Consider the following 25549-nt stretch of genomic DNA (forward strand, 5'->3'; position numbering starts at 1 on the left):
AGTGAGAATCCCAAGTAGGCTCTGCACTGTTAGCACAGAGCCTGAAACGGGGGTTCAGTCTCACGTACTGTTGAGACCATGACCTGAGTCAAAATCAAGAGCCAGGGACTTAACTGACTGAGTCACTCAGGCACGCCCGTGTTTCTGATATGTTTGCATTTGCTTTCAATTTTCTCTTACATCTTAGACCTTCCATTTGGGATTGTTTTTCATTTGCGTGAGGTATAGACTTTAGACCATTTATTTTGGTGAACTATTTTTGCTTGTCTGAAAATATTTTACTTACCTTTAAAAGATATTTTGGGCTGCCGTTTATTTTCTTGTAGCACATTGCAGGTACCCTTCCATTGCCTTCCAGCTTTTCATTACTACTATTGAGAAATAACCTATTAGATTAACTATTATTCCTTCGAAGGTAGCTGTGCCCCAATCCCAGGCTATGTGTGAGAAATTCTATATATCTTTGCTTTTCTGCCATTTCCCTATGAAATATTAAGTATGGAATTTTTTAATTCTAATTGCTGTGTATTGGGCTTCTTGAATCTGTAGAGTCTTTCATGTGTTTTAGAAAAGTTTTAGATATTTTCCTATATTTCATCTCTTCTCTCATCTTCATACTATAATTAAAAATGTTTGACTTTCTCTCTGCCTCTTTTATATATGTTACTTTCTCATCTGCGTTTTTTATTTTTGTTTCTGCCGTGTTTTGTATACTTTATTATCTTTTAGTTCTTTGATTCTCTCTTCAGCTGTCTCTAATATTCTAGTAAGTTCAATAATTGGGGCTTTAAATTTTTGATGGCCTATTTTTATTTCTAAAAGTTTTATTCTTTTTCAAATTTAATATGTTACAACTTATGACTGATTCTTTAACTGATAATTTTAATATCTGAAATATTTTTGTATTCTCTTATTTCTGTTTTTTATTATTTATTGTGTTTAATTGCCTTAGAGTGTGATAGGCTCACAGGATGTTGCAAAAATGCTACAAATAATACCATGTACTTTTCACCCAGCTTCCCTCATTGGTGTCATCTTAAACAGCCATAGTAGAGTATCAGCTAGGAAATTAACATTGGTATAATACTCTAAACTATACTACAGACCTTACTCAGTTTTTATACATTTTAAGATTTGCATTCATTTATGTATTTCTGTGTACATGTACAGTTCTTTGCAACTTTATCCCACAAATAGATTTGTGTAACCACCACTATAGTGAGACACAAACTATTCTGTCATCACAAAAGAACTTCTTCATGCCATTTCCTTATGTTTATACCCCCACTACCCTTTGCCCTGGTCCTGTGATGCTTTTAAGAAGATTTTTTTTTAAGTTTATTTATTTTGAGAGTGAGAGAGAGCACAAGAAAGTGAGGGGCAGAGAGAGAAGGAAAGAGAATCCTGTAAGTAGGCCCCACACTGTCAGTGTGGAGCCTGACACAGGGCTCGAACCCACGAACCATGAGATCATGACCTGAGCCAAAACCAGGAGTCAGATGCTTAACTGACTGACCTACCCAGACAGGTTTTAAGATGATTTTTAAAAATATATAATTTAATTTGTTTTAGTAGGAGGGAGTAGTGCCCATCAGCAGTTCCCTAGACCAACCAATAGCGTCATCGTGCTTGGGGGAGCTTGAAATGCAGATTCTTGGCCTCACTCCAGACCTATTGAATCAGAAACTCTGGGCATGGGGCCTAGTTAATTGTCTTCTAATGAGCTCTTGAGCTAAAGTTTGTTAACCACTAGCCTTAATAGCCTGGCTTGTCAATTTTGGGATCCTTCCTTCATCTTAACGGCTACCTTTTTAGTCTAAGCTCTCATTGCTTTTTGTCTGCCATTCCCTCATCAAGTCTGTTATCCTTATTCCATTCTCTGGTTAGTAGTGTAAATGATATCCTAAAACATAAATTAGATTATGTTACTACTTAAAACCTACCTGGAGTTTCTCCTTGCTGGTAGAATAAAATCAAACTCCTTACCATGACCCACAGCCCCTACCACGATCAGGGCCGTACCTGCACCTCATCCTTACGACTCTCACCCTTGCTCACTTCACTTCAGTGTAGTAGTCTCTTTTTGCTTCTTCTAATATGCCAGCTCCATTCCATAATTGCCTTTTTCCAGTGTTCCTGGTTCCATCTTGTCTTTAAGATCACAGCTCAGGTATCTCTCTTGTGAGGCCTTCTCTCTAGTTATTCCCACTTACTTCACCTGGTTCATTTTCTTCAGAAACCTAATTTTTTGTTAAGTTTATTTTTCAAAGAGAGTGCATGCAAGTGGGGGAGGTGCAGAGAGAGAATCCCAAGCAGGCTCTGTGCTATCATCACAGAGTCCTATGCGGGACTTGATTCCACACCCTTGAGATCATGTGGGATGCTTAATGGACTGAGCTACACAGGAGCCAGCCCAGACACCTGATTCTTAAACATAATCCTAGGTTACCTTGTTTCTTTGTTTATTCCCACTCCTTTCCACTGGAGTAGAACCATGAGAAAAGGGATTCTGTTTTGTTTGTTGATGAGTGCTCACTGCTTAAATAGTGCCTGGCATATTATAGATACTCAGATAAGTTTTGTGTTTTTTTTTTTTTTTTAATTTATTTTGAGAATGAGAGCATGAGTGAGGGAGGGGCACTCTGTGCGGTCACTGCAGAGCACAACGCGGGGCTCAGTCCCACGAACCGTGAGATCATGACCTGAGCTGAAGTCAAGCCAGAACCTTAACCAACTGAGCCACCTAAGCCCCAAGTTTTGTGTTCTGTTAGTGAGTAAATTAACTTTTTTCCTTTGCTATCCATTTATTGTATGACCACATGGAGTTATGAAACCCAAGATTTTACATTATATTCTCTAGGGATTTTGATCCATACTTTTTTCATCTCTAGAGGTTTTGAGATTTTTCTTTTCTATTAAAATAGGACTTTTAGCAAAAGCATACAAGTGAAAAAATGGCAGAAAAGATGATTGATATATCTTAATAAGTTCATTTGACACAAGTCATGTTTAATTAAGCACTCTTATAGAAAGTTTTAAAAATTGGACATTTTTTAAGATGGTACCAAGAATACTGTCTAGTGACTAAATTATTTTCCTTAACAGGTTATGTCGCTTAAAAAAGAAAGCCCAGGCAGAAGCAAATGCCACAGCTATCAGTAATCTGCTGCCATTTATGGAGTATGAAGTCCATACTCAGCTAATGAATAAACTAAAATTGAAAGGAATGAACGCTTTATTTGGACTGAGAATTCAGATCACAGTGGGTGAGAATATGTTGATGGGCTTAGCGGTAAGTTTAGATATTTTGGTTTTGTTTTGTAATTCCTGTAGTTGTAGTAGATTCTGTTTTGTGTGACTCTGCGTCTTTTAAAAAGACTTAACTAGAGAAACTGGCATTAAGACCTTTAAGAATTGGGGACATTATAAGAAGTGAAAAATCTTGTCATCACTTTTAAAATATACTATTTTCACATTTACTCATGAATTATTTAAAACAAAATTATGAGATAAAATATATTTATATTTATGTTATTATATTTTTATATTCTGACCATAATCTCAATAGTCAACTTCCTAAAAATTATCAAGCGTGGCTTGTTTAGTAAGTTGGTCATCAATGTTCTGTCTGGACTTTATTATTTTTTATGCAAAATATTAGCATTGCTAACCGTGTTTCTTCTCTGCCCTGTTAACATTTGGGACTGGAAGACTCTTTGTTGTAGGGAGTGTCTTGTTCATTTTAGGGTGTTGAGCAGCCTTTCTGGCCTCTGCCCACTAGTTGCTGATGGCTTCCCTCCAGTGTGACCAACAGAAGTGCTTCCAGACATTACCAGCTGTAGGTAATGTCCTTTAGGGGGCAGAATCACTTCTGCCGGGAAGACCACCGTATCAAAACTACCTTTGGTTGTATGGAGAAGACAAAGCAATACGTATGAAAGAGTGCTTATGGCTTGCTTACTGCTGGACAGAGAATAAAGTTTTATACTGAACGTGCACCTGCGGGCAGCAGTGGAATGTGCAATAAAGAATGTGTTTCTTATGTGCTGATAAGTTGTGAGTTGGTGGGCAGCTCTTTATCTCAGCTTTATGTTCACCTTGGCTTCTTACGAAGTGTGTTCTGACTAGAGTTGTCTATGGGGAAAGTAAGAGTTGTCTTTATAAGTAGTCTGAGACCCAGAGAACTGGATGCTTGCAAAATATACATTGATCAAACAGATTAACAGTATTTATGGAAATCCTGATATATTTTAGTTAGACACTTGGCTAGCTACAATATTTGTGATACTGGCACTTTTAAAATTGGAATTCCCTGCCATCTTTCTGACATGCATAAAAATTTAATTTAAAGAAATTTATAGAACTTGTCTTTTTTTTCAGTATGCACTTGTAGACGCTAACTTATTTCCTGTTCATACATTTACAGATATGTAAATTTTTATATGTAGGGGATAATTGTGTGATGATGATAAACTAATCAGATAATCATGATGTTTCTGACAAGAAAAATTTATAATGATTAATGAAAGTAATCTGACTTATATTAAAATATTTGAGATCTAGGTTAACTTGGGAAGAAAATATTCATTATAATTCACTCGTGTAAAAACTTGCATGTTTAGCAATTATTTTAAATATATAATTTGGGCTAAACACAAAACTAGTTATTGGTGGGTGTCTGTAGGAACTAAGCTTGATTCAGATTCAAAAATTTAAAAACACTCTGCCAAGCATATCAAACGCTTCTGATAGTTGTGCCCCAGGAAACTAGCTTGTGGTGCTGGTATAATTTTTCAGTGCTTGCCTGAAATCTGTCTTTTTGCCAGTCTTTTCCTTCTCGACCACTGAGAACATTCATTATTATTGTTTGGGATTTTGATCTTTGTGTTGTGGTTTAGTCCGTGCATTTAAATCTCAAGGTGCCAAGAGTAGCTTCCTTGATAGTTGAGATGGATGTCTGCTGGGTGCCTGGCCCCGTGCTTCCCCAGAAGGAGTGCAGTAGTATGGTTATAAAAGGAGAAAACGATGCTGTGACAGACTGAAACTTATCCACAATGATACAGTTGCGTGTACTAGAACTGGATTTCAAATGCAGGCCTGTCTTATTCCAGAGTCTGTGTTCTCAACCATTCTGAGCTGTGGCCTCGTTAGTGAGTGCAGTTAAGAATGTGGAGGAGATGGTATGCTAGGGCTTTACGTGGCAGGATGAACATCAGAGACTGGGTCATAGACGTGGTCATGGACACGAGTGAACAAAATAGGAGAGAGAGCGTCATAGAGTATCATACCCTTTCTAGGACAGGCTTTCACAAAATTGGCAATTGATTTAAAAGAGTAATGATAATTCACGTAGCTCAAAATGAACAAATATCCAGACTTAAAAGAAATGTCTTCTTTTGTCTTCATTCCACTTCTTCAGTGTTAACAATTTGATATTTATACTTATGTATTTTTGCTTTGCTTATATGAGCATACTTAACTGTAAATGCACATAGGGGTATGTGTGTGTAAGTATCATGTTTCATATTTCCCTTAATAGTTTTCTAGTACTGATGGCATGTAGCATTGTTACAAGGTCAGGAATTAATAGTCATTTAATTATTTAAAATTCTGTATTAAGTAAAGTTTTCTTTCTTGGTAATTAGGAGGTAGGGTGGTGTCATGAAAAGTTTTTGGGGTTTAGTGTTTGTTGGGGTTTGGGGTTTGTTGATAGTGTGATCTTGAGTAAGTTTCTTGTCCTTTCTGAAGTTCAGTTTCTTCACTAGCTTTATAAAAAGTTTCCCATTTATTTTTGCTACTTTAAAGGTAAATTATTTACTCACTTATGAAAAAAATTTACTTTTTAACAATTTTTAATTTCTCTGAGCTGGATTTTTTTTAATTTAAAAAAATTTTTTAAATTTATTTTTGAGAGAGAGAGAGAGAGACAGCATGAGCAGGGGAGGGTCAGAGAGAGAGAGAGAGAGCTGTCAGCACAGAGCCCAACGTGGGGCTTGAACCCACGAACTGCGAGATCATAACCTAAGCCTTAAGCCAGATGCTCAACCAACTGAGCCACCCATGTGCCCCTCTGAGCTGGTTTTTTAATGCAACTTATTTTTTACAATCATAAAGTAAATATTTTAAAGTGCAGTTAAAGGTAAGTCCTTTCAATGCTGTCCCCACCTGCCCAGGTTTCTCACCAGAAGCAACCAATTCCTGCTGCCACTTATGTGTTTCTGTGCTCTTCCAACATACATCCAAATGCGTGCACTGATGCTAGTGATCTTTTTCCTGTAAGGCAAAGACATCTTTCCTAAATATGAAAACTTAAAGACTGTTACTCTTTAGATATTTTTTCTTATTATTTCCCATTATTTTACAAGTCGGCCACAGGTGTGTATTTAGCTGCTTTACCCACACCCGGTGGTATTCAAATTGCTGGGAAGACTCCTAATGATGGCTCCTACGAACAGCATATATCTCATATGCAAAAGAAGATAAATGACACAATTGCTAAGAACAAAGAATTATATGAAATCAATCCTCCGGTAAGTAAAATGAATCTACATTGTGAATACATAAGTTCTTATTTAGGGGTGAGTATATTTTTGAGTAGTCTGATTTTGGACATAAAAATATTTTTTTTCACTGTTGAATTTTGCTGTCCTCAATACTCATTCTTTTCACCTCCCTTTACATTCATTCTCAAATGTCTCCTTTTAGAGAGATGACTCTGACTGCCTGATTCGAAAATTATACTCTCCCATCAATTTTTGACACTCCCTTACACCCTTCTGTGTTTTATTGTTTTTTATTTCGTGTGTGTGTGTGTGTGTGTGTGTGTGTGTGTGTGTGTAAACACAAAGAAATAGGCTTTTGATTTTAATAGTTGCTTGTTCCTCCTAGTAAAATGAAGCCCCCTTAGGGCTGTATTCCTGAGGCCCAGAATAGTTTCTCCTACTAGCCTCTTGATAAAGATTGTTGAGTGATTAAATGGTTTAAATGTTCATTTTTAATGAAAGATTGCTTATCTATGATAAAAATGTGAAAGAATACACCATCTTTCACTTTTAGCTTCTCTTTTAGAATTTCCCTACCAGTCACTTCCATAGTCTGTCTTTCATACCAGGTATGAGTAGGTATCACAGGGCTGCCTTCTCTGAGGAAGACAGAAAGAAGTGTTTGAGTTAGAATGAATCTATTTGTTTATCCAAGTCTCTGATAATGAGATACTTCTGTAAAAGGAAAGTGTTTAGATAACATTATTATTGTGGTTGTTTTTATTATTTGATTTTATATACACTACCAAAATTTGGTTGGTTGTCTGGGGCAGTGATCTCTATTCTAGCTTCAGAATATGAAGCAGGCTCCAGGCCTGAGCTAACTGTCAGCATAGACCTTGATGCAGGGCTCGAACCCATGAACTGTGAGATCATGGCCTGAGCCGCAGCCGCATGCTTAACTGACTGAGCCACCCAGGCACCCCTAAAAAACTTTCCTTAAATGTTTATTTATTATTGAGAGATAGAGGGAGACAGAGCGTGAGCAGGGGAAGGGCAGAGAGAAGGGGAGACACAGAATCCAAAGCAGGCTCCAGGCTCCGAGCTGTCAGCACAGAGCCCAATGTGGGTCTCAAACTCACAAACTGTGAGATCATGACCTGACCCAAAGGTGGGCACTTAACTGACTGAGCCACCCTGGCCCCCAAGCTGGGAGAAACTTTAAAGATATGACCTACAGCTAGCTACTCTGTCAAGTGTGGTAGTCACTGGTCGTATGTGGCTGTTGAGCACTTAATATGTGTCTAGCCTGAATTGAGATGTGCTGTAAGTATAAAATACACACTGGCATTTGAAGACCTGGTATGAAAAGAATGTAAATTATCTCATGAGTATTTTGTATATTGGTAGCATGTTGAAAATGTAACCTTTTGGATATAGTGAATTAAGTACAATATTTTATCAAATTTATTTCATTTCCTTTTTATTTTATTATCTGTGACTTTATATTTCTTTTGAATCATGCTGATGTAGAGAGCTTCTTTAAATTCACTAAGAAAATTGGTGTGTTAACATATTAATACTTAATTAGCCTCTATCCAAGCTTTCTACACAGCACTTTACTGCTTACTTGCAGTACATTATTTTTTATAATTATGCTTTGATATTTGAACATTTTCCAAGAGTATTTATGCCTGTTGAGGAGAATGATTTGCAAGCTTTATGTTGGGATTCCAGGATATAAGCTGAACCCTTTTGCTTAACAGTATTTATCGACTGTGCTTCCACGCTGACCTCTCGCAGGAAGACCGACTCCTCTTCCTTTATGTTCCTCTTGTACCTGGACGTGCTTCTGTCGAAGGGCCTGTTACACATTCTTGCACTTAGTTTTTACCTGTCGTCTTTCTTTAATAGTGTGAGCCTTTTAAAGTCAGAGACATATTTAGAAAATGTGAATTAACTCACTTCATCACAGTAAATGTTTATTGAACTTCTGTGTTAGTAGTACCTTTTAGAAGAGGCCCTAAATCTGTTATGATTCTTAACATTTTAGCATATACAGATTTCATTTGTTGAATCGAACCATATTTCACAAAAGACGAGTCAATTAATTTATGAATTTTCTAATATGTCTCTCCTTATCTCAGAGAGTGAATGAGTGAATACCTTAGTCTTTCAGCATAACCTCTCCGAATTTGACAAAGTCATAATAGTAGGCCACTCCTCACTCATATTGCAATTTTATCTTAAAAATTTTTTTTTAAATGTTTTATTTATTTTTGAGAGAGAGAGACAGCATGAGCAGGGGAGGGTCAGAGAGAGAGGGAGTCACAGAATCTGAAGCAGGCTGCAGGCTTTGAGCTAGCTGTCAGCACAGAGCCTGACATGGGGCTCCAACGCACGAAATGTGAGATCGTGACCTGAACTGAAGCTGGATGCTCAACCAACTAAGCCATCTAGGCGCCCTGCAATTTTATCTTTTCAGTTTCAAAGACAATGTATCCCCTCACTGAAAATGTGAATCATTATGTTTTTTCTCTTAGGAAGGTAACTTCTGTTGCAGTGAATGCGCTTGTTTGAGTTTTTTCCTCAATATTGAAAAATCTTTCTAATGTAGGGGTGGAGAAAAATTAAATGAGGAAAATTGAGTCAACTAAAGGTGTCAAAATCCCTTAGGTACCTGTGGTGGAACCTCATTACGAACTTAAGATACATTAAATACCATATAGTTGCTTTATTAGGTCCATGACATAGCAAAGGCATAACCAAGTTAAAAAAATTTTTTTAATGTTTGTTTATTTTTGAGGGAGAGAGACAGAGCATGAGCAGGGGAGGGGCAGAGAGAGAGGGAGACATAGATTCTGAAGCAGGCTCCAGGCTCTGAGCTGCCAGCACAGATCCTGACACGGGGCTGGAACTCACGAATGGTGAGATGATGACCTGAGCCGAAACCGGACACTTAACCAACTGAGCCACCCAGGCACCCAAACCAAATTTTAAACTACTAAAAAAATTATAAAAAGAAGGGTGTTACCTAGTGAGAAGAACATTGTACTCAGAGTCAACAGAACTGATCTAGCTCGGTTCATCGCTTAAACTAGTTGTCATACCCAGGCAAGCTGCTTTACCTCTGAACTGCAGCTCTTTCTCGTCGTGTGGTCATCGTTAATAGGCACCCTGTCAGATTTATACAGGGCAACTTTATTTGGAGTACAAATAAGAGAAATGAATGTGAAATTACTTTATAAGTAGCTATTCTGGAAGTGTGGTGGTAGTCTTGTGTAAGGTATGCACTAGCAATGAACATTTAAAGCTGTATTTTTGAAAAAAAAATTTCTTATATTCCTTGTTTTGTAAAAAAACAAAGCTCTGTTATGCAAGCAGTAGGCTAAGCTTTTTCCATTTGTGCTCACATATTCACACACTCCAGATAGTCCTTACAGCCAACAGGTATTTAGGACCTCTAGTTACCTTACGAACTCACGTAGGATTGCATCATACGCTGACCTCAGAGAGATCGTTGTTGCAGCTGCCAGTGTATTTGGATTAACAAGTTGCACAGCAGATCCCTGCATAATGGGTGTACTGTGTCTGCACACACATACACACATTTATCAGCGTCCTCATTTTATTACGTGGCACTTTGAAAAATTACCACCGGATAAGAAAGGTGTAAAAGGTTAGAATCCATTTGGGGAACTACATTTTTAATGATTTCTGGGCTGTTTAGTTTTTTAAATGTTGGGTAGAAGATACGGCGTTGAACGGGAAGGGCTGCCGGTTCCTTCCTCGTTCTGGGGTCCTCTCTGTACACTAGACATCAGTGTTGCGTTGCCAGGCCTGTGACAGACGTGTATGTTCATGGATAAAGTGTATCAAGGCTACTGTTGTTGATAAAAGGAGGCATCTGTGTACCCTCTAAAAGGTTAATTAGTCATAAAAGTTATAATTAAATATAGAATGTGAATATATTTTACAGATTTTTTTCTCCACAGATATTTATTAGTATAAAAATTTAAAAACCAAACTGAATTGTACAAATATCAAATCATTATGCTGCATACCTGAAATCTATATAATGTTATATGTCCCTTATACTTAAGTGAAAAGTAAAAAAGAAAAGACCGCGGTTTATAAAATAACCCCAAAACTGAAAAAGACAATCTTATGTAATATAAAGCAATTATATTTCTTTCAGGAAGTATCCGAAGAGATTATAGGATCACCCATCCCAGAACCTAGACAACGCTCAAGGCTTTTAAGATCCCAGTCAGAAAGCTCTGATGAAGTTACAGAATTGGACCTTTCACATGGGAAAAAAGATGCTTTTGTTTTGGAGGTATTATTGCATTAGACTAATTAAGGGTTTTGGAAGATAAGATGTACATTTTTTACAACTGGATTCTAAGTGGATATGATGTGGTTTTGTATTATTATAACTGCTATAAATCTACTTTAAAATGTTGTTATAGAAATGACCACAGACTTGAAAATACCAGAACTTAGTCATATATTTTTTGTTCAACACCAGATATAATAATGTAGATAGTTCTGGAAAAATTAATGGATGGGTTAAAATAAAATGATGCTAAAATTTTAAAAAGGTAATGCTAGATATGGAGCTATTTTTGTAAACTTGAATGAATTTAAATAAGGAATTAAAATGCTGTTCTTTCACTTACTATAATTATTATCTACTTGCTTCAAGTGTTATAACATGTTACTATAATTGTATCCTTTTTACATGTAATATGAGAAGTACTATGAATTCTGAGTGTAGTATTTTCTTACTGAATTCAGAAGGTATAATTGAACTTTGATTATGAAAAGACACTCAGAACTTTCCTGGAGGATAAATGTGGCATGGAAGATATATGAGGTCTCCTCCCTCCCAAATCTGTTCCTTCTGTCCCCCCCCATAAAGGGTTAACTTTGAAGGATGATCTTCCTTTGATATTGAAGGAAAAGAAAGTAAATGAAGATACTCAGAAATGTTCTAGTAAGGTGCCAATTAGAGAAAAAACCAGACGCCTTTATTTTAGTAAAGCAGGAAGCTGATGGTAGATTTTGTTGGGATGAGGTTGGAAGTTTGAACAATCTAGAACAATGCCTATGAATGTGATCAGGATGTCAGCCATGGAGGATGCACGAGGCTTAATTGAGGCGAGGGTGTTAATTTGTAGACAACTCAAACTGTATGGATGTGTGCCTGTTTCTCGTATTTTTCTACAGTCTGAGATGAAAAAAAAAAAAAGGAAGTTGGTAAAAGAATATGTCAGGCTAAGGAGGTAAAAGGTTCCAGGTCCAAGGTACTGTTTGGAGTAGTGTTACTTCAGGTGTGCTGCGACTCCCTATAGCATCAGCACCATCTGGGATCTTGGAAGAAATGCAAATTCTGGGGCCCCTCCTTCAGACCTGGTAAATGAAAATTTCAAGGTAGGGCCCAAGAATCTTTCAACAGGTGATTCTTAGCATTACCTGAAGTTTTATCTGGAGCATTACTGATCTTTCCGGTCCTGCCTGGATCCTGCCGAAGTAGAGAAGAAAAGGGTTTCAGATCTGGGCAGAAGACTGAGAACAAGGTGCAGAGAAGTGTAAGAGAAGGAACAGACAGGAAGGACACTGTCGCTGGGTCTGGTGTGGAATGTTTTGGGGAATAGCGGGTTGAGGTATGGTATGACCATGGGTAGCTAAAGTAATGTTAAAATGGTTCTTGAAATCCCAAGGGTAATATGAGGAAATGAAAAAGTGTGTGAGAGTCAGACTCCCAATGTACAAGTGAATGTCAGTCTTTGTCTAGTTGGATATTTTCACTATTAATTGATTATTCACAATGAAATACTGTGATATAATAAAAATGGGATTTGGAGGGGTTTTTTTTTTAGATGTGCCTTTAAATTTATCCCTATGTAATTCAGTTTTATTCATTTATTTATTAAAATTTATCCCTATGTAATTCAATTTTATTCATTTATTTATTAAAATTTATCCCTATGTAATTCAATTTTAAAGCAGTTTTGTATTTAAGGCAAAAGGTCTTTTTTTTTTTGAAATTGTTCTTTATTAACTAATACAAATAGAGATAGCAATTGCTTATGGTATCTTTGTAAGCTTTTTGATACATGTCTCATAAAGGCTTGCTAAAAGGCTCTCTTTATTTTTTTAACTGAATGTACTTTATAATGTGAAATATTTACTTAGAAGTATTTATAATATTTACTGTGGAGAAATTTACAGATACTAGAACTTTCTTTTTCAAGTTTTATATTTTAACTTAGGGAAAAATAGCTCCAGTTTTTCTTGACTCTTATGTTGTCTATTTAGTAAGTAATAAAACAATGATTTTTTTTAAGTTTGAAATTATTATGTATTTATACTTACATAATAGCTCTAATCTTTTTATTTTCAGATTGATGACACAGATGCAATGGAAGATGTACATTCTCTACTTACTGATGTTCCTCCCCCTTCAGGTAAGTGGGAAAAACTTACTTTTGAGATGAGACTAGATTTATATATCAGTATTTTAGTTCATAATTATTACAGTGCTAACTTTATTTTAAAGGCTTTATCAGTATCACATCTTGTCATGTGCTTTGCTGCTCCAAGCCTAAAAACATAGTTTAAAAATATTTATGTTAGAACTTATGTGAAATAAGGGGGCACCTGGCTGGCTCAGTCAGTAGAGCATGTGACAGTTTTTTTTATTAAAATTTTTTTTTATTTTAAAGAAAGAGAAGAGTAGAGGGGAAGAGAGAGAGAGAGAATGAAGGAGAGGGAGAGATTCCTAAGCAGGTTCCATGCTCAGTGTGGAGCCCTGGAGCCTGACGTGAGGCTTGAGCACATGGAGCATGTGACTCTTGTTATTGCTTTTAAGTTCAAGCCCCTCACTGGGTGTAGAAATTACTTAAAAATAAAATCTTTAAAAAAAACCCAAAATTTAGGTGAACTGATATTTAATCCTTTTATGTTCATACATAAAAAAGAAACCAAACTGATAATTTATGGAGATGGTCTAAAGTCTATTGAAGGTATAACATTTTAGAAAAAAGATTAAATGGATCTTATAGTTAGAATTCCATGTAATAATTGAAAAATGTTACTCCTTTACATAAAAATAGATGAAGTGTTCTATAGTTTAACTATGATTTATTTCAACAGGCTTTTATAGTTGTAATACAGAAATTATGCCTGGTATAAATAATTGGACATCAGAAATACAGGTAAACCTTTTATAATTTTAAGCAAATACAATGTATGTGGTTTAGTTCCATCTTAATATATGTTTTCTCTTTGACCTCCTTATTGCAATTAAAATGTTAGCCGTTTTCATACCACAGTACTTATTATTCGTTATTTGGTAGTTTTATCAACTGTTTACAGCATTTAGTTAAAAATAATAAAACGACATGCTATTATCTCTCCCCATATTTAGATGTTCACGTCAGTAAGAGTAATCCGATTAAGCAGCCTTAACCTGACTAATCAAGCCCTTAATAAGAATTTTAATGATCTCTGTGAAAATTTGCTCAAGGTATGAATCTTTTGACTAACTATATTTTAGTTAAAACTCCTAAGAATTTTGAAATTAAAAGAGAAAAAGATATGTAGTACCTGGATTATCTTACACAATTGTGGGCCAAATTATTTTCATTTACATGCTGTATTACTCTTAACTCTGTCATCTGATAAAATGCTAAAGTTGTCCTCGGCATCTTTTAAGCTTCCTATAAATCTATTGTACATGTATAAATTTTAAAAAGGCTTTTTTATATTATTTTTTATGACTTATTGGTAAATAAGATTAAATCTTACTTTCTGCTAAAATATTTAAGATAATATTCTTAATATAAGAATACACAAAACAGAAGTGGACCAGCTTTGTTTTCATCTTTTAAGTGTTCCTTTTGCCGTAATATAATATATGGTGAAAATTAGTTTTTGAAAAGGTTTTGATTAAAAAAAGTGATATCACTAATATTTTCTGTTGTGTAGAGCCTGTATTTTAAACTACGGTCTATGATCCCCTGCTGCCTTTGCCATGTAAATTTTACAGTATCCCTGCCTGAAGATGAATTAATACAGGTAATTAAGATTTAAATTATTATTATTATTATTATTATTATTATTATTATTTTAGTGTTTAATTATTTATTTTAAGAGAGAGAGCGAGAGCACAGGCAGGAGAGGGGGCAGAGAGAGGGAGACAGAGAGAATCCCTGGCAGGCTCTGCGCGGTCAGCACAGAGCCTAATGCAGGACTCAAAGTCCACAAACCCATGAGATCGCGACCTGAGTTGAAACCAAGAGGCAGACGCTTAACCAGCTGAACCACCCAAGCACCCCAAGATTCAATTATTATTAAAGACGATTTCTAGCTTTTATCTGATCTGTTTTAATATGATAAGTCTACCATCAGTAAGTATAAAGGATTTTGCTTTAGAATATTTTAAGACCTACTAGAATGAATCAGTCCATGCATGTTTTATTTTTCTCAACTCTAGTAATCTAAAGGTAGAATCATATTTCCAGCATAAGATGTGTACGTATGTGGGATTTCTCCAGTCCCTGTATTTTAGAGAAGGTACTTGACCTCTTTCAGGAATATCTAGGTTTAGGTATACATGTCGGACTCAGTTGTAGTCTGAATATCTGAGATTATTGGTAATTCTGATTGAGCGTCTTAACTGAAAAAGGCAGATAGCCAGTTAGTATAAATTGTTCCATGGTACTGAAGAAGGTTTGTGAGAAACTTACTGTGGCAATGATTATTTTGCTAATCACGTTGTTTCTGTAATTCTAGGTTACAGTCACAGCAGTTGCAATAACTTTTGACAAAAATCAGGCTTTGCAGACCACAAAAACACATGTTGAAAAGTCATTGCAAAGAGGTAAACCTGTGGTGGATGGGAGCATAGTTCATGTTCGTCTACATTGTAGTTCAGTGTAAAAGGCAGATTAAATCAAGGACTTGTTTCTTGAAGAAGAGATATGTCACTTTTTCTGTCTTTATCAAGGTAACTTTGTGGATAGGAAGAATGTGATTGACTTGGTATTTTTCACACATAAATAGGTGGTTCACTGGTATTTATTTCCATAGAGAATGCTGCTGTTTTTTAGGCTTAGGTTATAGTATATTTATTCTGGAAAAATTTAGTGATTTCTGTCCTAGAGTCTTTGGGGAGGTCCTCAAAGTATCTGAGAACCTATTGATGCAGTAAGCATCATGTACTTTTCTTAAGAAAGATCCCATAATATTCAACAGATTCTGAGTTGGCCTTTATCCAGTAAAATTTAGGAAGTACCATTGTTAATATATTCCAAAGAAACTCATTATCAAAAACCACTAAATAAAAATTAAAATTAAAAAAACCAACCACCCCCCCAAAACCACTTATGTGTTCTGAAAAAAAGGAGAGGGAAATAGTATACTTTCTAAAATTTAAGGACTTACCTGGTAAATGAAATATACATGGTTAGTCTAAAATTTTACATTCTACATGTAAAGCATGAATTAATGTCAAACAGATGTTTTAAGTGATTGTGTTCAGATATTTAGCAAGGAATATAGAAAATAACTGTTTTAAGTATCATAGAACCAGTATGGTACAAAGAGTAGGGTAACGTTATTGAGTTATTATTTATTATTGAGTTCATGTTATTATATGCTAAGAGATTTATACTTAGGATTTTTTCTAAATCTCACAACAGTCGTAGCAGGGAAGAGAGCGCCTCTAAGGATTATGCAGGTTGAAGGGTTTCTGTGGGAAAAACCAAAAAGGAAATAACCAGAATAAATTGGATTGGGGGAAATATATATTTTATCCCAGATTCTTAATTAAAAAAAATTAATACTAGATCATTACTAAATAACTGTAGTGTTTTTCTTGCCTCTCAAGCCTCTACAGATAATGAAGAACTGCTGCAGTTTCCCCTGGAGCTCTGTTCAGATTCACTTCCTTCTCATCCTTTTCCACCAGCTAAAGGTTGGTTAAGTGAGGGAAATGCGAAAAAAATCCTAGTTTCTCGTTCCTTTTACTTCTTCATTGTAGGCAGTCTTACTTAATCTTGAGATGAAGATTAATTCTTCATTCCCTCATTGTCTGTTTCTTCATGTTCATACAGGGGAGAGAATAATATTCCTCTTATTTTAATTTCTCAGGTAATCTCATCATAAATTATTAAGGTAATTTTTCATGTGATACTCCATTCTTATATTTCAAATGTATTACAGTTTTATTTTCAGAGATCTGGATTTCCAAAAGTAACTATTCTCACATGATATATTGATACTTATAGTCTATCTGGTAAGGTTTCTTTTTTTCCAGCAACAATTGAATCTTTTCAAAAATTTATAGATTTTTATGGACAATAAAATACTTATGTTCCTCAGAAGGTTTGTGGAAAGGTTTAGGTGGAGTTAGAACAAATGAAAAAGGGATGAGCCGTCTTTTGAGTGTCTTGGTTGTTACTTGAGGATCATTGTTATGTACTTACAAGATACCACCATATTTTCAGATGTAAAGTGATGCTTTCTTAAGAGCAATGCATCTACATAGATCTGTGCAATGTTGGAGAAAAATGGGAGGTAGTATCTTCTATTTGTCTTCTGATTTCAGGGCAATTTTTATTATAAGAATTTTCAGAATTACTATACCTTGTTTTATAGCATTACATATACAATAAGTGTAGTTTGTGTTTTTTCATATTTTTATCCTGGGAAGTGATGCATTTGTTATTTCAAACCAAATTGGCTTTTCTAATTTTTACATTTTATAATGCAATGGAAATTTTTAAATGATTTGTACTTATCAGTTATTTCATCTGATACCAATTAGTTATAATACAGAATAGTGTTATATTCACATTGCATATATGTCTCTACATTGCATATAGAGTCTTTACTAAATCAGTACAAAGCCTGTTTATCTATATAGATAAATAGATCTTGTCTCCTGTTTTTAAGATGAAAAGATAAGCTCATTTCAGATTCTGAACTTTCTAACATGGTAACTGTGGTTCTCTTTCTTTTTTATGTTAAAGTTCTACTTTAGAACTCAATGGAGAATGTTACCATAGTACAACTCCTTGAAAGAATAAAGAGGAAAAATAAAATCCAAAGATAATATGAGTTCAGATTTATCAATTAAATATAGCCTTCAGAACAAAAAGAAATGTGAATAATCTTCCTAGAACTGACTGGACAGAATTTTTTTTTAAACATCTACTTTATACAGGAAACTTGTATTTAACACAGGGTTAGTTAAAATCACCTTTAGGTGTCATTTTGTTTATCTTTGCCCTGCAGTGGGTGGGGTGGGGTGTGGAGGGGGAACCAAAACCAAAAATCTAATTGCAACCACCAAAAGATTTGATCGATTGCCAATCTATAGGAATATACATTTGTGAATATGGGGTTCTTTTAGCTCAATTTTACCTTGTTAATATTACTGAGTTCTGCAGAAAGTTGGATTTAAATTCTATAAATTTGTCATATCTATATTGATAACATAGTTTCTGCAGTAACTTTCAAAATATTTTCAAAGGTAATTAAAACTAGTGCTTATTGGTGTCATGAGTCTATTTTGTGCAAATGATACTCTGAACTGAAGGAAAGAAGACTTTGAGTAGAATAAGTCATATCTGAACAGTACTTAAAATATTGCAGTTCATTTTGGGGAGTGTGGAGAAGGGCCCTGAGGTGGAGTAATAAAGTAGCAGACCTGGGTTCTCTTCTCAGTTCTGTGACTGATAAAGAGTGAGAACTTGGGCCAGTTAAGTCTAATAAGCCAGTTAAGCCTCAGTTCCTCATTTGTAAAATGTGAGAGGATTGAGATTCTCGTTAGCCTTTAACTCTGATGTCTTGGGGTTCTATAGTGACTGGTCCTTCAATAATTAACATGTTTTTGTTATTAAAAACATAAAAGCTAATCAAAGGAGAAGCTAATGTTTAATTAAGTTAAATTAAAAATTTCTGAATAGCTTCAAATCTGTTAAATGAATAAGTTTTAAACTCAAGTTCTCCAAACCATAGAGTTTCTTGATAGGTGCTTCATGGCCTTCTAGGAGGCAGGGTGGGCAGGGAGTGAGGGGAGCGGAGGTCTCTGGACCCCCTACCTCTGAACTAGAGCAGCTTTGATTCAGTACGCTTTTATGTATCGAATTTCTGTATGTGGTTTTGTTGTGAGAAAGTTTCAAAACGTTTGAAAACCACGGAATCCGATCATTCTGCCATCATCATCATCTTCATAATGTTTACTAGCATCACATCTAATACTAACATATATGAAACTTTTTATACTAAGTACTTAACTGCAAAAACTATGTGTTTTTCCTTGACTATTACATTTTAGAATCATCAGTAAATACTAAAAAGTTTACCTGTGCCTTTTTGTGAATACTTTTGTAAGTGGTAGTTTCTGTTGCATGCTTATTTATTGTCTTTGCTTCCTCACGTCTTTTCAGGACATGGGTTATAGTAAGTATACTTGAAGAGGGTAACACAAAGTATTTTGGAAAATTTGAGGATAGGATGGGTTTTGAAAAGGTCCAAAGAATGGAATAATAGAGTATAATACATGAATCAATGTAGGAATTGAGTATTGTAAGATGAGGGAAGTTTTAAATAGAGAATAGAAATATTTGTCAAAAGTTAAGCTTAGCAATTTGGAAGTAACAGGCAAAAGAGAGAAAGGTAAAGAGTGCTATGAATAAAGCCTCTAAAAACTTTTGGCTTTCTTATATGCAACCACAAGAGGCTTAAAAGTCAAGTACTAATATTGACAAATAAGTAAACATATAGTTTTATAGTTTATATAGTTTTATTAAGGTCAGTTAGCTAAGCTGATGGAGCTTTCCCCCTTTTTTAAAAATCTGCAAACTTTGAATCCTAATTTATTTTTCATGTTATTACAGATAAGGTGATTTATTAAAAATTTCTATTTCTTTATGTTGACAGAGTAGTTTCAAGTGCTATGCACAGTAGATTTATTAATACTTCCATCTTTTAACTTGTAGATAAACCTTTCCTTTTTGTGTTACTGAAAATGAGTGAATATTATGTGAAGAAAATATGCTTCAATTGTGTGTATCCTAATTCATTGTGTGGAGTAAGCCTGGGCCTGAATTGTCCATCCATGTTCAATTTTTTCCTTTCATCTTTTGTTATTTTTGGTTTTGTTCCTCAAAGTAACAAAACAGTTTGGTGTAGGTCTCAAATTTATGGCTGGTTTGATTATCTTGCTAAGTGTCTTGATTTTTCTGATTTGGAATATTAAAAGGTGCTGAGCCTGAGTAATTTCTTCCAGGAAATTATCATGTGGAGGTCATCAAAATTCTTTAATGAATATTATGAGGAACATAGATGATGTGGCACCAACATAAATTACTTCTATTTCCATGAGGCTGTAGTATGAGAAAAAGGATAGCAAATTTTTATACCACTCTCATGTTTTTTCCTCATCATTAATATTTGTACTTTACTTTTCTAAATATATACTGTTTTACTTTGAAATGGTTTTAAGAGACCATTATATCTATAAATAAGTGTATATATATATAAATTAGTTTATATATATAAAGGCATAGAACAAGTACAGTAACAATGGAGAATCGGCGTGAAAGTAATCTGGGTAAAAATTTTAAAAAATCAGTAAGAATTTTCTTACAGACTGTAGTAGATCTCAAAACTTTTATGCATTAGTTTTTATAAAAGGTTAGCAAATTATTTTTGATGTATGTCTAAAGAACTAAATCTCAATATATTAGGTACCGTACTGTGGGCCTTAAGATCTTAGACAAGTGTATATGAATCATGTGCCACTATAAATATATCTCAAACACTTTATAAGTTTATAATAGGATAATAGTTTTCATTAAAATTCTGAGAGTTTAAGGGTTTTAAAAGATTTAATTAAGTCTATTTAGTTTTTATATACTGTCAAATCACAGTGTACAGAAGAAAAGTCTTCTATACCTAACTTGATCCTGCTTTCATTTTGCTTTGTGCTGGGGGGATAGCCTCAGGTTCAATGGCATAAGCGCTAGGCTGGCAGGAGTACTCTCTGTATTAAGCAGCTGCTGATTACTGTGGTGAGCAGAGGTCAAATTCTGGATTTCAGTATTAAACAAAACAAGTTGGTTTATACCCTCAATACAATACACTCCTTAATTAGATGTTCACATTTGAAGTTTTTTGTCTTTATTTTTATTGAGGCTATAAGGGTTATTCTTTGTTAAGCCAAATTTGATTTTAGAAGATAGTTTAATTTTTTAAATTCAATTACTTGCCTCACATTATTTTAAACTAGCCATTGGAAATATAACCCTATAAAAACTACAAAGTTAGTTTTTATCTTATCCTGCCAACTAAGGGTTCTAAATTCTTACAACTATTACATAGTTCTTTACACTAACTAAAAATATCTTTATGTATTAACAATTCATTGCATGTCTGTGTTTTCTTTCTTTTTAAAATGTTTTGTCACTACAACCAAATGGTAGCAATAACCAACACTGAAGTTCTCCATATTATTGATGGCCCTAACCATCAGTGGGAGGTCCTGAAAGGAGAGAGATGCTGAGGGGAAGGAGATTGAGAGGAAAAGAGAAACTGCAGAGGGAAAAATGTATGAGAAACTCATCCCAGATATGGGAAGGAAGGAAGGAAGGAAAGAGAATTGATGGGGAAGTAGGGATAAGGAATCTTTGCTTCTTCAAGGCAGCTTGAGTTCAGTGAAATCCAGAGTTTGTGGAAGAGGGAATAAGCAGCAAAGAAAATTGAACTGGGTTCCTGGGTTATTTGGAAGAGAAGATATAAAGGGTGGGATGGAGAGGAGAAGTGAATGCCTGGAAACAAGCAGGAAGACAGGAAATGGGCGTTACAGAAGACAAGTGGTTTAGGCTGTTGTACTCCTTTAAATTGTACGAGGTGGAAGCTTTCGTGACCCAAATAGACAGCTAATAGTCTTTGTCATCTAATGTGCGTATTGTGATGGTAGTTGAGTTCTTTCCCTAGTGGACTTCCCAAATTGAAGCTGTTTCTATTTTTCTCTGTGCTTTAAATATATTTTTTAGCTATAATACGGCAATTTCATGATCAATCCACCAACATTTGAATATCATTATGACTAGAAACCTTTAACATCCTGGCTACACATAGTGTTAAGAATTAAAAACCCACATCTACAATGTGCTTTCTTCTGAAATCTATATAATTGTTATTAAGACTAGATGAATATCATTATGGACAAGGTTTATACCGAATGTTTATACACATAATTTGTTTTGTTTACCTAAGTCACTAAGCCAGATTTTGTCGTTATAGGATATAGCTAATCAGTATATAGCTAATCAGTATATTATAGAGTGATAGAAATGCTGAAAGAGACATAAAGCTAAATTTTTATCATAATAACTTAAAACAGTTTAACAGTTTATTTAAACAGTTAAATAAAGCATACATTTTTAAAGACTTAAGATTGCATATTTTTTTAAAGTAGGCTCCCTGCCCATCATGGGGCTTGAATTTACAAATCCTGAGATTAAGACTTGTTTGCTCTACTGACTGAGCCAGTCAGGCACCCCAGATTGCATATTTTTTAATCTACTAGAGAATCTTTAGAAGTTTCGGGGACTTTTTTAGTTTTGGTAACTTTCTTAAGATGACCAGATAAGATTTTCTCAAGTAGTTTTTAGTTATTCAGAGTAGAGATGATCTGTAGATTCTAACGTGAATAAGTTGTCAGAAGAGTTAGTGGTCAGTGTAGAGCTGTTATCGCCAGCAGATACCTTTGTCATTGGTTGCGACAAGTTATTTAGGAGAATGGAAGACATTTCAAACTTCAGAAGCACTGGAGCATGTATAATTGAGGGAGGAAGAGTCTTTGCCAGATTATTTTCTGTTCATCATCAGTGTCTCATTTTCACTCAGCTGTTTTTAACCTAGGTTAGTCTCCCGCCCTGCACTGGTAGGGCATGTTAAATACTTAGAGTGTACTAAGAGAATAAGAAAACTTTATATTCTCTTTGCCTTGCTAACTTTGTAGGATTGTTCATTTGGGGATAACAGGGTTATCACTTACTGATGACTTTTTAATGAAGCAAAATAATCGTTTTCTTGTACCTAGTGGGAAAGGAAATTAGAAGGGAAGTGGGCTACTCTGTGGCTTGATGAGACTTTCTGCAGCTCGAATGGGGATAGCCAGCATAAGGCGTGTCTGTCTCAAGCTCTTCCACATCGAGATACAAAGGGCTAGCAACGGGCATTAGCTACTCAACAAATCTCAGAGATTTTAATAAGATTTTTACTCCTGCATATGAAACATGTTCTCTGTCTCTCTCTTTTTTTAAAGTGTTGGCTTAGAGATTGCATATATGTTTATTTCTTTTTCACCAGAATTGCTAGTTTGCCAGTGAGTCAGACAACTAATATCTGCAGCACCTTCTCTTTTGAAAGACTTATTACCTTGAAGGCCAAACTAATTAAAGGAGCAGAGTGACTGAGAATCACCTTGAATAACTGAGGTGCCGATGCTCATCTGTTCCCAGGACCACCTTATCTTGGGCCTTTTCTCTGTGGGAAAAATTAAGATCACAGAGGCATGTTTAATGAACCTACTGTCCTGAAGTGAGATCAAAAATCATGTCCCTTAACCTTTCTCTTAAGAATATCTGCTTTTTCCCCTCAAATTTTAATTCAAGTACATACATGTATGAAGGCCAGGACTAGGCATTCTCCCTTGCTTCCCCCCCCTTTGTAAAAATTTTTTGGGAAAAGTAATAAATAAGTGTATGCGATGAAACATTCAAATTTTACGAAAAAATCAAATAGTCTAAAATCTAGCTCCTTCATTCATTTACTTTTTCAAGAGGCAGCCACTCTTAATCAGATTTATTGTCTGTCTTTGCAAAGATATTCTATTTATCCTTTAAAAAAAACCACAAATATTTTACAGATCATTGTGTACCTTTGTTTTATTTTTCACTTAATATTTAGAGGTAGAAACAGATGCTTTCTACATGTTTAAACTCTTTTGGTGGATGGACATTTGTTATTAAATTACATGCAGTTGCTGCTCACTGGGTAATTTCATATTACCCAGGCAATACTGAGTTATAGAAGATAATTTCATGTTAGTAATTTTCACATTTGTTAAAGCTTTGACCCCGTTCCGTCATTTTAAAAACTTTTACAGAGTTCCTAAGGCCAAGTGTATTTTCTATAAGTCTCTGCTCCTCAAGTCTGTGCTACGTAGGACGGAAGAGAGCCCCAGGACCCCCCTGGGGAACGGGGCCGTAGGGTAGGCATTTGCCGTCCCACCTTCTGCACAGTTGTCTGTTTCAGTGCTGAGCTGGCTGTCCCTGGAGATGTGGTAGGCCTCTGAATGTCCGTATGGTCTAGTCTCCTTCCTGTGGGTTCTCTCTCCCCCTGGACTTCCAAACTCCTCAGGAGCCTGAATCAGGGAGGACTCTTCTGTCTGGATGTACAGTCTTGAGGGCACGAGGGTCAGGACACACCCGCAGCATGGTACCTCACAGTCATTTTGTGGACCCTACCTAGTGAGTCCTTTTATTCAACAGCTCTGTATTGCAAGAGGAATGTCAGCCACTCTGCATTTTCCAGTGTTACCTGGTGGTCACTTTCCTTATAAAATTGGGGAGACAGAGTATGCATACTTCCACACACCCTATTAGCAAGAACCTGCCCAAACCTTATTTGGCATAAGGTTTAACTTCGTTAATTTAAGGATATCACCAAAAGATTAACACATTAAGCGGAGATTAAAATATGTGTTTTCTTTATAATTCTTTTTAAAAAACTGGATGACTTCTTATTCTCAGTTTTTTGTAGTGTTGTTTAAATTTGTACAATTTGTATTTTTTAAATAGCTATATACAAATATGAAATATTAGCAAAAATTCTGGATGCTTCTTTTATGAGATTCCTGGAAAGAGAGTGATCCTAGTTTGGGATCTTAGTCACGTCTGTGGAGAGAACTTTTTGGTTCCACAAATCTTAATGCCACCAGAGGGACCTGTTGATAGTGAAGTCCTTGAATGAAGGGGTTGGTAGTCAGGGGGACGGTTATGGCTACTAAGCAGCTTGTGTTTATCTGTGAGACACGAGTCGTTGCCTTGTGTGTAATTTTTAATCTTACTGGCACCTCCCCCGCCCCAAACATTTCCCTCGCAAGTTTCATTGCAGGTTTTCTTCTTAATTTCTCAGAACAGTTTTCTTATCCTGCTTTCATCCTAACATTTGTTACTATGTTGATATTTTCTCATGTCTGTAATGTTTCTGAAACTCTTCTTGTGTTACCGTAACAAGTAGTCTTCCTTGACATGCTATTTATTAACTGAGCTAGTTTTCATATATCAGTAGAAACTGCATTTAAAACCTGAATTCTTCTATTTGGTTTGCTTTTATAATGAAGCCATAAAGATTTCTTCCTATTCCTCTGGCTTATAGAGGGTATTGACAAACAGCAAAGAAGAGATCCTGGCTTGTACTTAGCATCCAAGCTAATGTTGTTCATATTGTCTTATTAGAACACCTGGAGAGTGCAAGTTCTAACTCAGGTATACCAGCTGCACAGAGAGGTGAGTTTGTCTAATTAAGCAAATAGTCGCCAAAGGTGTGAAGTTCTAGTTTGGTGGTGCATAAACATACAGACATTGGAGAAATGCACTGGACAGTGGAATAGACACCAAAATGTGGCTTTACTGTAGTTAGAATGTTTCGTTAAAAATATTAACCTAATATTTAAGTTTTTAGCCTCTTAATAATTTCCCTGTTTCTAAAAATAAAATTTTAGCTCTTTGACATTCTATTTAGCTTAATAGGAGTAAAAGCAATTTTATTTAAAAAGGAGAACTTGTTAGACTCGCACCTGCCTCCCCATTCAATGTTGTCAGAAGTTTTGTTGCCAAAATCAGACATGAAAACAGAAGAGTGACCAAAATGATCCTTGGCCTTTCTGTTACTGATGGTAGAAAGAATGTGTGTCAATAAAAGATAAGTCAACCAGTGATTTTTTTTTTCATGTGTCCTTCAGCATTTGATTCTCA

General features: G+C 35.3%; 1 protein-coding gene across 8 annotated transcripts in view; it reads left to right on the forward strand.

Moving 5' to 3' along the window:
* Nucleotides 1–25549, forward strand: part of C2CD5 (C2 calcium dependent domain containing 5) — a 99543-nt gene that overhangs the window by 66189 nt on the left and 7805 nt on the right. For 5 of the 8 annotated variants that reach the window (XM_029953144.1, XM_029953147.1, XM_029953145.1 and 2 more), the window contains 10 exons: nt 3106–3292; nt 6366–6530; nt 10681–10821; nt 12892–12955; nt 13644–13705; nt 13918–14016; nt 14478–14567; nt 15285–15372; nt 16381–16467; nt 25031–25081. In XM_029953144.1, coding sequence (XP_029809004.1) covers nt 3106–3292; nt 6366–6530; nt 10681–10821; nt 12892–12955; nt 13644–13705; nt 13918–14016; nt 14478–14567; nt 15285–15372; nt 16381–16467; nt 25031–25081 — 1034 coding nt within the window. The remainder of the gene's footprint in view (nt 1–3105; nt 3293–6365; nt 6531–10680; nt 10822–12891; nt 12956–13643; nt 13706–13917; nt 14017–14477; nt 14568–15284; nt 15373–16380; nt 16468–25030; nt 25082–25549) is intronic. The other 3 variants (XM_029953146.1, XM_029953149.1, XM_029953151.1) reach the window with 1 other exon arrangement.

Source organism: Suricata suricatta, chromosome 10 (genome assembly GCF_006229205.1).
Source record: "Suricata suricatta isolate VVHF042 chromosome 10, meerkat_22Aug2017_6uvM2_HiC, whole genome shotgun sequence".
Classification (NCBI taxonomy): Eukaryota; Metazoa; Chordata; class Mammalia; order Carnivora; family Herpestidae; genus Suricata; species Suricata suricatta.